Source organism: Liolophura sinensis, chromosome 5 (assembly GCF_032854445.1).
Source record: "Liolophura sinensis isolate JHLJ2023 chromosome 5, CUHK_Ljap_v2, whole genome shotgun sequence".
Lineage (NCBI taxonomy): Eukaryota > Metazoa > Mollusca > Polyplacophora > Chitonida > Chitonidae > Liolophura > Liolophura sinensis.
Genome location: NC_088299.1, coordinates 16,327,904 through 16,342,853, shown reverse-complemented (window position 1 = coordinate 16,342,853; position 14,950 = coordinate 16,327,904). Strand labels below are relative to the sequence as shown.

The following is a 14,950-nucleotide window of genomic DNA, read 5'->3' as shown; positions in this document are numbered from 1 at the left end:
ATGCAGCAACATATTTACTAAATCTGTTTCATAGAAATTCTGCATTGGAAATCTTGCCCCCATTTGCAGTTACTTATAGTAAAAACAATGGAGAAACTGAAAATGCCAAGTAGAAAGTAGTACTTTGAAATGTTGATATTCTATTGACCATGAAAAGCAGCTGTAATCTCAAAAGCCAAAAGCCACCATCCGCGACTGGGTGCTAATTGCCCAGGGCTGCTCTGTTCTGACAAGTGCTGTGGGGCACATCGTTAAAAATGCGAATGTGGTTTATTGAGACATAAATGAGAATTTAGAAATCTGTTTTTCTCCCATGTACCACACAGGTTACCCTATTTTGGCTTTTATTCCATTTTTGTTTGTGTTTCCAACCTTTGTAACATTGAGCAAAAACACTCAGTTCCCTGCTTGTGGGATGAAGCAGGAGGCTTGTAGGCATCACTTTCATACTGAAGATAACAATTTGTAGTCCAAGGTCAAGTTGCAATCTGCCTGTCTGATTGTTTTATCAAGATGTCAGGACTGATGTGCAAGATGTTTATGGTTTCCTCCCTGAACTAGACTCCTCTTATTTCCTCCCTCCCACCCACACCTGATCCCCCAATCCCTCCTCTCCCTATACACTCTTATCTGACATAGACACAGTGGGTAAGCAGGTGACGATTGATGTCCCTTCCCTAACAGACCCTGTGTCTATACCATCATCAGAGTACAAGCTGTATGTACAGGTAATGTACACACCAGTACGCAGGGTATATCCCTAGTGTTCATGGTTAATAAGATTTCTAAAATTGCAGTCCAAACACTTAACTCAATCTCCTTCACCAGTTGCAAAAATAGAAAATGGAAGTAAATGTATGTAAAGAATTGATGTACCCTCAATGACCTAAAAATTTCGTCCATGGCTGAGTTACTTATTTTTCCAAGTTCCTCGAGTTGAACTGATTTTAAAAATGTACTTTGAGAGATGTTTGGAAGGGTTGGATGATATCCAAAAGAGATAATGTAAATTTTAGCACCAGAAGTAATATCTAATGACATTTGTTTGCCTGCAAAAATGCTCTTTTACGGTCGAATATTTAGGTCATTTAGGGTTATGCAAATTTCAAAACTTTTATTTTTCATAACAAATGTTGTACATGTATATATCATTGGCATCAAGGTCAAATGGAAGGATTACTACAGTGCCTACATTGCTTCTCTGTATGTAGTATTAATGTGAAATCTTATCCGCATCTCAGTAAATATGACAGCAGATGCCTCGCACATGTACATGCACATTATGTAGTGTCTGTGGAATTCACTTATTGACGGTGTTAATAGTCTTCTGTAGTTGGCAACAAAGTCATGTAAAAGTTGGTTAAAGTGGTAAGGAATCTGATTGTGGACATAATGCCTGGTGAGTGATAGGAGACAGTATTTCTTAACTTGTACACTTTGCAGCATCCCAAAACGCATTGTATAACTCACCGATGGGCCTGTGAACCCACAGATGTTGACTGCAGTTCTCTGAACGTTCACCTGGGCCTGCTAGAAATAGTGGTCAGCTGGTAAGAGGAGAAGCCTCTCCTGTCCCTACACCCCTGCCGGGACTGCCATGGGGAGATGAGGTCTCTGTTAACCTTGGTTATTATTCTTCACCCATCAGCTCTTGTTGCTGTCAATAGTGCCCAAAACAAACCAGATGGTGGGCAAAAGAATGCCTGGGAGAGACATGCTATTTGTCAGCAATATGAAACTTACTCTTGCTTGCCTGCAATTTGTTCTCATTTTTCCTGGTTGTTCTCTCAGGGGACAGTGGAGTTTGTCCATGATACAGTCCACTAGCTGGTAACAGCCACTCTCTAAGAGGAAACAGATCCACCATTAGGGGCTGTCTATACTCCTCTCTGCATGTGCTATAATTGTGTTTAGACCACAAATTCAGTTTGGGTCATTCCCTACATATTTGCCCCTACATTTTTCCTCCCACCTCCTCCTCTTTCTTTTTGTTCTTTTTCTTTTCAGGCATACAAATGTTGGGATATCATGTTGACATGCTGCAAACCTAAAATATGGGTGGACTTAAATGTTATTATAAACATTCCCAGATCAACATTGGCAGTAGTAATTTTTGAAATAATTCTGCAAATCATAAGATATAACATGTCATTTTTTTTGTATTTTCAGGGCATCAATTGAATAGAACTGAAGGGTGCTATTAAATTGAATTATATAGTTTATTGGTGTTTAAACACAGTAATGACTGCAGAAGTTTATGCTCCTATATGATGGTGGTCAGACTTATGGTTGAAAGAACCATAGCAATGCCAGTTAAGGGACAAAATGCCAGACTTAACCCCCAGAAGCTCAGGTATCTTCAGCTGGATTCGAACTCACATCCTCATAGGTGAAGTGCCTGATTGAGGCAGCAGGCCAGGGCTTTATCAGCTGTCTGAGCGAAATGGATATAAATGATAAGCATTAGCAGAACAGTTGATGTTCAGATTTGTTGTCTCGGTTGTAGGAGCTTTTTTCTCTCTCTCTGTTCAATATGATAACACGGATATGGTGTTTTCACTGTTAATGATTGGCATTGTTCTCCCTCAGCTGGTCATTGGCTATGTTTTCGGGAGTCAAATGGATTAGCGAGGAGCCGTTTTGTTGACATTATGGCATATAAAGAGATACGCCAAGATAAGGTGGCTGTTCTGACATACAGGGTTAGTGTGTGGGATATTATCCCTGAAGTAATAACCTGGTGATTACAAGTGAATAGATGGCCCTTAATACCTCTGTGTAATTTTTTAGGCCTTTGTCCCTAGCCGGGTGACCAGGTGCTGGTCAGGCAATTCACACTGTCCACCTTAATTAGAGTAGGTAGGCTGGTCAGTGTTGTACATGTGATTATAGCCAAGGCTGTCTGGTCAGGGCCAGTTCACCCCATTTATAGTAGTCAGTGGTTGTTTTTATATGTTTGTCTGTGCGTGTATGTGGATGCATGCGTGTGACAGGGTGTTTCCTGCGACAGTCAGTTCAGTAGCACCCCTGACATGCTGCTAAAACTGTCATTTACAACACTCCAGCACAAAGGTGTAATGTCGTTTGATTGCTTGTCAATCTAATGCCTCTTCAACAACGTACTCTTTAGGCCCCTATTGTTCCACTTTGTGATACAAATTTCCCCCTTGTCATCTGGCATATTCAGCAAGTGTTTGTACCCCAGGGGAGAACAAGGCACAGGCTGTGGGTACAGGAAGGGATTCCCACTCTGCAGCACCTCACAGATTGTGTATGCCCTCTTCTACCCTCCTCCCCCTCCACACGCACACCCAGCAATATTATTGTCATAACAATGGCAGAGCCCATGAGTGGGAAGCTGGTGGACAATGAGAAAGTAGCAGGCTAGGGACATGCAAGAGAGTCATATTAATGGGCTAACAGACGAGCACAGAGAACATATGGTCGGTGATGGATTAGTAGCAGATATTCACGAGCTAATCACCTGTGATTGCAATGGCCCAGGTATGCAGGCCTGCTCTAGCTGTTCTCTGCACAAACCCACACTCTCCAAGCAAATCATACAGGACAATTCTACAATGATGAAGTTCCGACGAGGTTCATTAATAGTTCTGAACACATGAGATGTGTGGTCCATCCTGGGAAGAGCACAGTCCCAGCCATTGGACAGGGAGTTTGTGGAATCCCCTTTTTTTACAGGTCTACAGGGGTGTTTGGGACAGTTAAGGGTTGACAACGCTGGTGGGGCTGTTTGCACCATCTAATGTTTGTTGAAGTCATTGGTCCTCCACCAGGATTGCGTACATGCCTGGAAATCAAACGTACATGCCTGGAAATCAAACGTGAGAAAGTCCATCAGTAACCATAGAGACCATCCATGCAACTGTCTCTAAAGCCAAAGTACATGTAGGCCTAAATTTATTTACATAAAAATAACATCTATGTACCTACTTGATTCAAAAGCTAAAAAAACTGGGGGAGAAAAGAGATGTAATGAGTGAGAGTGACATATAAAAAGCTTCTTGACCATCTCTCCTCTACTCTTCACTGTGTTTGCCAGGTTATCTCCTGATCTTAACTCGCCTGTTGTTGTTAAGTCACCTGTTATCCCTGCTCACCGAGGCTTGACCTGACCGGAGATATTACAGCTCCATATCGTCTGATGAAGCCCAGACTTAACCAACACCCGACTAAGCTTCAGCCACAAAACTCTCAGCTAATGGCTGCATAAAATCCTCACTTTAGTTAGCTTTTTGGTTTCCTTGTAATTTCATCACTGTAGAAAACAACTGAGCCCTGAAAAACTCTATAAGTATATGATTGGGATAGGAGATGTACTTTGTTTAGGAGAATCCACGCGGGGAATTGAAACCCTTGTGGGAGTTGCTAAAGACAGTGGGTGAGCAGTTTGCTAATGAATTTTGCTAAGCCTTCCTTACTTTCTGTGATTAAATTGAATCCCAGAACACAGGAGCTCAGCGGACAGAAATCTGTGAGGCTTCCCTGAAGAAACCTTTCACAAGCACACAAATAATTGATCAACATATTAATACCTGTGATGGACCTTTTCATGATCAGATTGTGTCGTTAATTATTCAAGTGGCTGCAGAAATGGGAGATTAGAGAATTGTAGCATCAGGGATTAAGACGTGTGCAGATGAGATCAGTTGACAGGTACAGAGGATATTTATCAGGACAGAGGAAAGTTTTGACATATGAGATTCATGTAGGCCTTCATGGACTTAGTATGCAAAAACAGCAATGTGTGTTAAATAATGTATCATATCGTGGACATCTGCACTTTTCACCTGTATTTAATTAATCACCCCTGCTGATTATAGATGTTGGGTAGTAGAATAGGTCATACCTCAAATTTGTCTGCATCCGCTATATTGCCATTTTTTTTTTTAAATTCATCTGATCTGGAAATTTAAAGTGGCATGTCATCTTTTCTTACCAGTTTTGTGTATTCATCGCAGAAATAATATACAGTCTACACTGCCATCTCATTGACATTTATTGGCAGTACCTGAGCATTATTTTTTATAGGTATGAGTGTGAAAGTGATTTGTCTTTGATTTGTCCAGAATAATACCAGGTGTATTGTAAATATAACCTGTAATCAGGTGGATATGTTAATTGTCAGTGGATAAGTGATGAAGTCTACAATACAGGATGTTTAGAGTTGATTATTTTGTGCTTTATCAGAGATCAAATCACTCCACTAACCATGCATGAATTTTACTCCATTACCATTTAGCTCATTAGGTTGACAAAAAGACTTTGTTTGTTCAGGTAATAAAGGTGGCATTTGGCACTCCGGTATGCCCTGCAGTCCAGGTGGTAAGGCTGCAGTGAGTGGGGTGGGAGGGGAGGGAGGAGAGTCATCGGTCTGTGTGGTACAGGACAGATCACAACTCAGCTGTTAATCTCATTATGATACAGTGATGGAAGCCAATTGAGCAGGTATGAAATGGGGTGTCCTGCAGGAATTGGCCTGGGTGAGGGGACATATCCCAGCTGTCCATGGACAAACACCAGGCCTGGCCAAGCTGTCACACCCTCAACCTCTCCCAGCTGCTCCCCCCCCCCCCCCAATGCCCTCATCTAATTATTAAATAAACAGTCATAGCAGGATGGGAGTAAATTATCTGCATGGGCTATATAATTTGTGACATTTTAACATTCGTTTTTTTTTTTTTTGTTTTTTTTGATTATTGGTAGGGAAGCGGGGGAATAAGAAATTGTTATTTATAGCTAAATTATGGTTGAACTAGAAGTTAAAGAATTGTTTTTCCATTTCAATCCCATTTTTTTCTGTTGAAGACATATCTACATAACTGGAAAGTCTACAAAAATGGAGACAGTAAAAAGGTGGATTTTTCTTTCTATTCAACGTTTTTAGCTCGGCTGTAAGAAGTAAGAAGAGATATTTTGAGAGGGGCAAGAGTGTCAGTGTCGGGTTATTTTTTTTAACTCCTATGTAAACGGCACTCCTCCCATGTATTAAAGTTTAAGCTTTATTTTTTTACAGCAATAGAAATTATGGGTTATTTTTTTTTTTTACATTTATACCACCCCAACAAAATGGGGAGAGGAGGGCAGGGAGTATACTGGAATCACCTGGTCTGTCCTTTTGTCTGTCTGCAGACAGTGTGCTGTCCATACATCACCACCCAAACTACTGCGCTGGTTTTGATGGGAAGCTTAATGGCAATCGGATAAGTTTTAGGATTACGCCCCATGGAGGACTCTTGTGTAATTGTGCTTTTCCATATATTCAGACTTTGTTCAGGCAACTCTTCTCAATGTACTGAACTTGTTTCCATGAAACTTAGTATAATTTTCCCAGTGTCATGTAAACTTATGCATGTTTAAGTTTAATTACAATCAGGTAATTATTTTCATAATTACTCCTGTTCAGGTACACAGATTTTGTCCAGTCAACTCCTGCTAATTGCACTAATTTCCCTGAAACTTTGTCTGTGTATCTTATATATCTTCTAAACATCTACATGTTCAATAATAATAATGTCAGATTATTACTTTTAGTTTCATTGTTACCCCGATTTCGGTACACAGCGTACTAATGCTTTCTGTGTGTATAGCTAAATGGATAATATCTGTGAACATCCGAGAATAATATCTGACACGTGTATGATGATTCTTAGTTTGGGTTTTTGAGGTCAGTATTTCTCCATATCACCTAACTTGAACATTATGCAGCTGTAAAAACTGCTTAATCAGCCAAGCTATCTGTGTTTTCTGAATGCCTTGTTAATTTGAAAAGTTAGCTCGCCCCAAAAAATACAAAATTTGTCGCCTTAATTATAATTGCATTTTTGCCAGGGATGCGTTGTAGATCAGACATGTATTTGTTTGGAGTATTTTATATGTGTATATCAATCTGTGTGAATCATATTTGCCATTTGTTTGTGCAAAATAGTTTTCAATTTTTGTCCTCTTTTATTTGTATCTGTACATAATGTTATGTACACATGTTTAAATCTGTTTCTGTGTAGAGGCATTGCTTCACACCTAAACATGTTTAGTCTTCAGTAAACTGTTTGTCCAACTGCACTTAGCATGTTGTCAAGGGTAGAAGTTGTTTAGGTAAAGACATTGAGTGGACTATACACTAATGCATACCCCATAAGTCACACCCTGTACATGGGCCCACCTGGAAAGAGACTACTGGGGTGGCCTTACAGGACAGCCTGTGTAAGATGAGGAATGGGGGCTTGTGTGGCTGGGCAGGGGGCAGAGGCAGGCCCTAATTAATGGGTAGGTACTAATTTGCCACTAGATGTCTGGGTGACAATACAGAGGCTGGCAGAGGTCAGGGCTTAGCTGTCAGCTGTAGTGTAGTGGGTGAGCAGACTTACTGGCCTGTCAGCCTGTGAAGGCTGATTATGACTACAAGGTTCCTGCTACTTCAGTGCTTGTAGCATAGGCAAGCTGCCCCCTTAAGAGTGAGGCACAGGGAAACTGTGAGGACTGCCCCCAGACTGGTGCTGGGCTCATTGTCATAACCAGCCCCTCAGCCAATCAGCAGCCAGCGTTGGTGTCTGCTAGCTGCATGAGGAGTTGCTGTACTGTGTCTGTGTGCTGGAGAAGGCAGTGTGGCTGAAACCAGGGATAGACTCAGTACAGGCTCAAGGCAGGGACAGGGCCAGTTCCTCCATCTGCTGTAGCGAGACCTAACACTGTCACTCCACATTGAGAGCTGCAGAACACTGTGCTACATACAGTCAGGAGAGATTGTACAGCAGAGACATTACCTCATTTTTCCTTATATTGTACGTGATGCAGAATTGAACTGAGGTTGTGTTAGCCAGTGACAGAGGGGGCCAGCAGGAGAGGGAAAGTGCCATCTGTTAACCCTATTACACAGCCTGTATATATATATATATATATATACATGTAGCAGGGACGGTTGGTTGAGGCAGATCATTCAATGCCTGGCCAGCAGCCCAGAGCGGCAGCTGTTACCATTCAGACCTTCACACTCTTCCTTCACACTCTTCTGTTGTGTCTGTAGTTGTCTGACTTGGATTGTGCCAGATCGGAGGATTTAAGCATTTTGTGTGTCCGTAGATTTTGGGAGTTAATCCCTGCTCGGCTGTTTGGCAGAGGGTTGTGATGTATATTCCAGTCACTTACCCACTGGATAGGAAATCTAGAGGTAAGCCAGTGTGTCATTCATTGCGTGGTGTTTGTATGACAGTCTTTACTGCGTTACACATGTATTGTATAACATGTTGTAGAATTCTTTGAAAGCCGTGTTCATTTTGCTATTCATTATGATCATATGGTGGAGCATGTTTTACTAGGACACCCAGTGCTCCGGTTGTATTTTTGTGACTGTTTACTGATAAGGATTTCTACTTTGTAGCCCTAAGAGTAAAGGTGGGATAAATGATAGAAATGGTTCCTTTACTATTTGTTATTTTATAGTATTCGCCATAAACATTTGGTGCTAATTAATTACTCTATGGACAAAAGTCTACGAATCTAGTTGCTGTGATATGGCTGAAATATTGCAGATGTTTGTGCATGAGTTTCAGGTCCAGTAAGGTCATTAAGATTAGAAAAAATATGTGAATAAAAATTAAAGTTATTGAGTAGGCCTACAGTTTTCTTTGACAATCATTAGAACAAACCCAGCCAATGCATACTCAGATAACATTTTTTGTGGGCTCTAAGCACAGAAAAAAATGGAAATTTTCTCTGATATTATATGGATGTTAAATCACCCAAATCTCACCCCTGGTACAAATTCAGTAGAGGGGGGGGAATAGAGCAGCTGTTGCTATGTTTTGAAGCATGTTTGGCTAAGACTGTGATAGGTGATCTGTCCCCAATGTCTTGGGATTATAGATGTGGTACGGACTTTTGGCACATGGAGATCTGTCTGTCATAGTTTTGTACGGCATGCATTCAAACTTATACTCACCTGTTTTACCCTTTTAAGGAGAGTTATAATTGGTGACTACCTGGCTGAAGTTTGTAGGTAATATAAGGTGAGCCTGTTGTAAAACAGCACATGGGAGCGAGTGGCAACAGCTCCCCCCCCCCCCCCCCCCAGTCAAGTGGCTGAGTATCTGAGTGTGGGGGTGTGTGTGATAGGGACTAACACCCAGGGGGTACTGCCCACACCCCTCAGCACTGTCAGAACACCAGACCTGCCTAAATTAGATTGATTCTCCCCCTACTCTTGAGTTTAACACAGTTAATCTGTGTTGGCACCTAGAGATGGGTAGATCTTGGAGGTACAAGGCGCATATTATTTCATTGAGGATAAAAAGCTGGGTAGAAGTCTATAACTGGGTGAGCTGTGCACATCTTTACTAAGTTAGCCTGACTGTGTGTCACCTTATCTGTGTGCTTAATTAGTGTTGCCCCCATGCCCACTGGTGAAGGGCCTGGGAGTAAGGCTTCCTCCTCTTTGATGGGTGCCTGAGCCCCACATTCTCCAGACAGCCTGGAACCAGGGACCAGCTGGGGGCAAATCTAGAGCAGATGTGGCGAGAACAGAGCAAGGTAAAACATCTCTCCATGAGCCACCTCACAGGCCTCACATGGCAAGCATTTGTACAAACTCTCCGACTATTTACCCTAGGCACTGTGTTATTAGCCAGATAGTTAGACTGCCATTCTGCTGGAGGAGAGCGGTGCAGAGTTTGTGTTGTGCTGCTGGCTATGCTACCCTCTGCTTATTGACAGAGACTATCAGACAGTGGGGCTAGTGGGGTAAGCAGTCTATTACCTGTGTGTTAGCCTTCATTGATAGACTGTCATCAGCACCATGATGTAAACAGTGCGAGGGGTGGATCTGTTAGCATGTCTCAGAATGGTTGGTATGTCCACAGCTAAGATAGAGGCCTGCCAACCTGTGATCTGGGTCTAGGCTCAGAAGGTTGTGTGCCAGTGGGTTAGGGCTTTACCACAGCCGCTGGGGCTACGTTCAGAAGGTTGTGTGCCTCTGATTCTTTTGATGAGCTTGGTCAAACACGGACTGAATCAGTTAGGCCAAATAGGCTATACTTCTGCTGATAAATACACATTAAAATAACTTCTGAATGTTGTGGACTTCAGTCATTGCAGGAGTTTGACCCAGGAAATTATGGCTGCGTCCTCAATTTGAAAAACAAATGAAACCGTCGGTAGAAGAACTGTAGTTTTCATATTTTTAATTTGAAATTTTGAATTTTGGACTCAGTGGTTGAACTTCCAGTTACATTGTAGATTGTGCTTGTCACATGTCAGGAGAACAATGAGTGGAGTGGGATGAATAGGGCTTAGGGCCACATTGCCATTATCACAGCTAAAACATGGTGACTGATGAATTGAGGAACATGTTACTCTTAGCCGTGCCACTTATCCTTGTGCATGAACAAATTTCTAAATTTACTTCACTGGAAGATGAATCTGTTTTGATGAATGCAAGTGGCTATGGAGGAGTTAAGAAGGGATGACCCCTGATAATAATGAGGTCACCGCTGATAATGACATGGAGTGGGTGTGGAGGAGCCTTAGTCATATGATTATCTGCTTTATACCTGTGTTTACATGCACGTGTAGGTATAAGGGGCATGTATCTATAAGGTTGACAGGATCAATTAGTGGTTAGTGGTTTGGAGGTCTGAAAAGGTTACCTGTAATTTTACTGGTGAGCTGTCAAGATAGTTGGGTGAAGCATGAGTTCAGTCTTGGACTTTATTCCATGTTATATTTCAGTATACCTGTATGTACATTGTCTGGATGTCGTGACAGAGAAAGGTTCTACTTACTCTGGATGTTGTGACAGAGAAAGGTTCTGCTTACACTGGATGTTGTGACAGAGAAAGGTCCTGCCTACACCATTAACTTAACAGCATATGTTTGCTTTTTTTTGTTGTTTTTTTTTTTTGTATTCATTCTGAAGAATGTGAAGAAGTAAGGTTTATCACCCAGATAAATTTGCATTATACCTGTAATCTGCCAACTCTTATCTCCTGATGTTGTGTGATCATGTCAGGGGTCTGTTTGGGGAGGGGTAGTTGTCATGGAAATCACAGTGGTTGTATGTCGTAAGTACTGACCAATGTGTCAAAGGAAGGGGGGGGGGGGGCTGAATCTAAGGTCAAACCCATGGGGATCAGCACTCATTGAAGATTATCTTGAGAGTGCTTGCTAATGTTCAGGGCCTAATGGCCTCAGGGTATCTATGACACAACCTTTATAGGTAGACCACCTGGCAGAGTTCTAGATGTACTCTCTGTTTGTCCCTGGCATGAGTACCTAACCTTACCTTTTTTACACCTGACACTGGAGTGGCGAATTCTGACTATACATAGTGAGTTCTTTATGTGTTATACAAGTTTAGGAGTAGGACTTGAAAGCTCCATCCATGCTCCAGCAGTTAGGCACACAATCTCTACCTGTCCATGTTTCCTTGAGGCCTGGCACTTCGTGCATTTAAAATTTGTATGTTGAGGAAGCAGGTACCTTCCATTCAGCTGTTATCATTTGATATCACACATTTTATATGTACATCATTGTAGATATTGGATGTAGATTACCCCCCCCCCCCCCCCCCACCCCCACCAAAGAAAGAAACAAAAAACAAAAACATGAAATAATAATGAAAAAAAAAAACCAAAAGAATTCTTGTAATTTTGAGCCTTCAGTTTCGTCTTCTGTGTGGCGGGTATAAATAAGAATAATTTGAAACGTCATCGTTCAGTGTCCTGAATTCTATACTCAGGTGTGCTGTTCATAATTATGGGACATGCAATGCACAATAGCCACCTATTAATTCTGTCTTGCAGATAGATTGACAGCTGTACTAGTAATACTGATCAAATGTCAGATCCTTGAGGGTTTAAGTAATTAGTTTGATCTGACAAATCATGATTTCCTGCTCAGAGCTCTGACTTCACTGGACTGTGTCAGACACTTAACCTGCTCAGTCCTGAGTGCAGTGAATCAGCATGACTTAAGTTTCACCCCAGTAACTGGCCAACCAGCTTTTGAATTTTCTGAGTTTGTGGATTGACTGAACAGTACTTAAAGTTAGCTGTGGTTTTATTTAGTACTGCTCCTTAACAGATCAAAGCACCTTCCCAGTTTTGTGCTCACTAATTGACCGTGTGGTTGTCAAAGGTGCTCAAAGCCTCAGTGGTTAAGTACTTAGCGCACTAATGCAGCACAGTGCCCAGGATTCTCTGGCCAGTCCTGTCTGTTGCTATGAGTTCAAGTCCAGCTCATGCTGGCTTTCTCTCAAGCTGTTTGTCTGCCAACAACATGTGGATGTGTGTTGGTTTTCCTCCCAGGCTATTCCTATTTTCATCCCACCATAATGTTGGCACCCTTGTAGCAGTAAAATATTCTTAAGTATTGCAGAATACCACAATCAAAATTATAAATCAAAGCTGCCCAGGTGTATGCTGAGCCAGGTATGGTGTGTTTGTGGCAGTGACTATAACTGACCAGCGCCAGATGTTTGCAGCTGGTCTGTGATGCCAGGATAACCAGAGATACTCACCTGTCCATGCATACCTGAGCTGTCTAACTTACCTGTACAAGTAGATGATAGCTACCTTGAGTCAAATGTTCTGTTGCTTTGCTGCCTGCCTAGTTTGCCGGCGGAGATGAACTTGAATTTGAATTTGTATTAACATTACAAGAAATCAAAAGATTGTGCAATATAATGTACCATAGGTAACTTACAGCTCTGTATCAATCATGGGTTCAAAACAGTATGATATCCATCAGTGAGTCTGTTGTTAGAAGCCTTCACATTCAGTTATTAGCATGTTACCATACACTAGATGGGAGCCAGGAGGCTTAGACTTAGCACATCTTCAGGTAGTGTATTTGTACATGTTGATGTTCAGATCCACAACGGTCAGGTGAATGTCTTGTGTACACAACTCACCTGAAGATAATTTACCTGTATTTCCCTGGTAGTGGTCTGTGAAGATTTTCAGATCCACAACGGTCAGGTGAATGTCTTGTGTACACAACTCACCTGAAGATAATTTACCTGTATTTCCCTGGTAGTGGTCTGTGAAGATTTTCAGATCCACAATGGTCAGGTGAATGTCTTGTGTACACAACTCACCTGAAGATAATTTACCTGTATTTCCCTGGTAGTGGTCTGTGAAGATTTTCAGATCCCCAACGGTCAGGTGAATGTCTTGTGTACACAACTCACCTGAAGATAATTTACCTGTATTTCCCTGGTAGTGGTCTGTGAAGATTTTCAGATCCACAACGGTCAGGTGAATGTCTTGTGTACACAACTCACCTGAAGATAATTTACATGTATTTCCCTGGTAGTGGTCTGTGAAGATGTTCAGATCCACAACGGTCAGGTGAATGTCTTGTGTACACAACTCACCTGAAGATAATTTACCTGTATTTCCCTGGTAGTGGTCTGTGAAGATGTTCAGATCCACAACGGTCAGGTGAATGTCTTGTGTACACAACTCACCTGAAGATAATTTACCTGTATTTCCCTGGTAGTGGTCTGTGAAGATTTTCAGATCCACAACGGTCAGGTGAATGTCTTGTGTACACAACTCACCTGAAGATAATTTACCTGTATTTCCCTGGTAGTGGTCTGTGAAGATTTTCAGATCCACAGTGGTCAGGTGAATGTCTTGTGTACATGTAGTACCCTTCAGCAGGTGTCATTTTTTGTACTTGTAGATTACCGGGACAGCATTATGCCGGATTCGCCCCCTGAGTCCAAAGTACCCTCTCAGACGACTACCTCGCCCACATCAACCGCCATCGCAGGGGTGGCTGCCATCACACGCCCCCACTCCAGCGGAAGCACCATGTCAGGTGAGGCTTACAGAATGACATGTATCAGATTAGTCAATAAATCTAAGAAGAACGATAAATCAAAGCGAATGTGTTTCATGTTTTTTTTCACTTCTGTCTCATTTTGCATTGAGGAGGACAGCTTTCATTGACGACTTCATGTCAGCTTGATCCACAGGTTAATACACTCTGACAGGTTTAGGATTGCCTGGATTCAGTTCAGCCCTAATGCTACGTACATTCCTAGAAAGGATCCCAATGGTCTGTATCCTCAATTCAGATCTATCTTGCATTTTGATGAGATTTTGTAAGAGAAAACTTGATTAATTTTAAAGCAGCAACTTTTCCATTGAGCTGTCAGAGCCACTCTTCTGACTAGACGTGGATGTCCGTCACATCTTGTGGGTCAGATTTTATATAATATCTGTTAATTGTTTGATATGTTTCAGGTCTGAACGGCTCTCACTCCCCGCTGAGCAGTATTAACGGACGCACCCCGTCCCCACCCTCCATGGGCAGCACTGCCTCTAGCCAGCAACTTCCCCCAGCTTGCGGGGCCAGACAGCTCAGCAAGCTCAAACGTTTTCTCACCACACTGCAGCAGTTTGGCTCCGACATCTCTCCTGAGATAGGGGAACGGGTCCGCACACTTGTCTTAGGATTAGTGGTATGTTTAGCTTTATGCTTACTGCAAAACTTATTCAAGTAGGTCTTCACTGGTTTTTAGAATATTTGATACAAAAATATTGTGCACAATGTAGGTGTATTTTTTCCATGTATAATATGTAAAAGTCTTCTCCCTAGAAATATGTTACCCTTTATCAGTGATATAAATCCAACTAGTGCTGATTCAGCATTTGGATCTAATTTAATTTACAGTAAATAACGTTTACAGTACAATAGGATAAATGAATTGTTAATTTCTTTTCAGAACTCTCATTTGTCAATAGAAGAATTTCACGCAAAATTGCAAGAGGCTACCAATTTCCCTCTTCGACCATTTGTTATTCCATTCCTTAAGGTGAGCACAATGGCTGATGTCTGATGTTGTTGTGAGCACAACGACACGGGTATTCACTGTCTGAGTGGCTTGTAAATTCAGTTTGTATGTTTTACATTTCTAAGTATTTAGAAA

The 14,950-nt window shown here is 41.8% G+C and overlaps 1 protein-coding gene across 3 annotated transcripts in view; it reads left to right on the top strand.

Annotated features, from left to right (window-relative positions):
• LOC135465726 (protein CBFA2T1-like) overlaps positions 1-14,950 on the top strand; it is a 78,689-nt gene that overhangs the window by 55,339 nt on the left and 8,400 nt on the right. For 2 of the 3 annotated variants that reach the window (XM_064743043.1, XM_064743045.1), the window contains 3 exons: positions 13,699-13,836; positions 14,265-14,482; positions 14,747-14,836. In XM_064743043.1, coding sequence (XP_064599113.1) covers positions 13,699-13,836; positions 14,265-14,482; positions 14,747-14,836 — 446 coding nt within the window. Of the gene's footprint in view, positions 1-7,495; positions 8,186-13,698; positions 13,837-14,264; positions 14,483-14,746; positions 14,837-14,950 lie in introns of those variants that run through there. The other variant, XM_064743044.1, reaches the window with a different exon arrangement.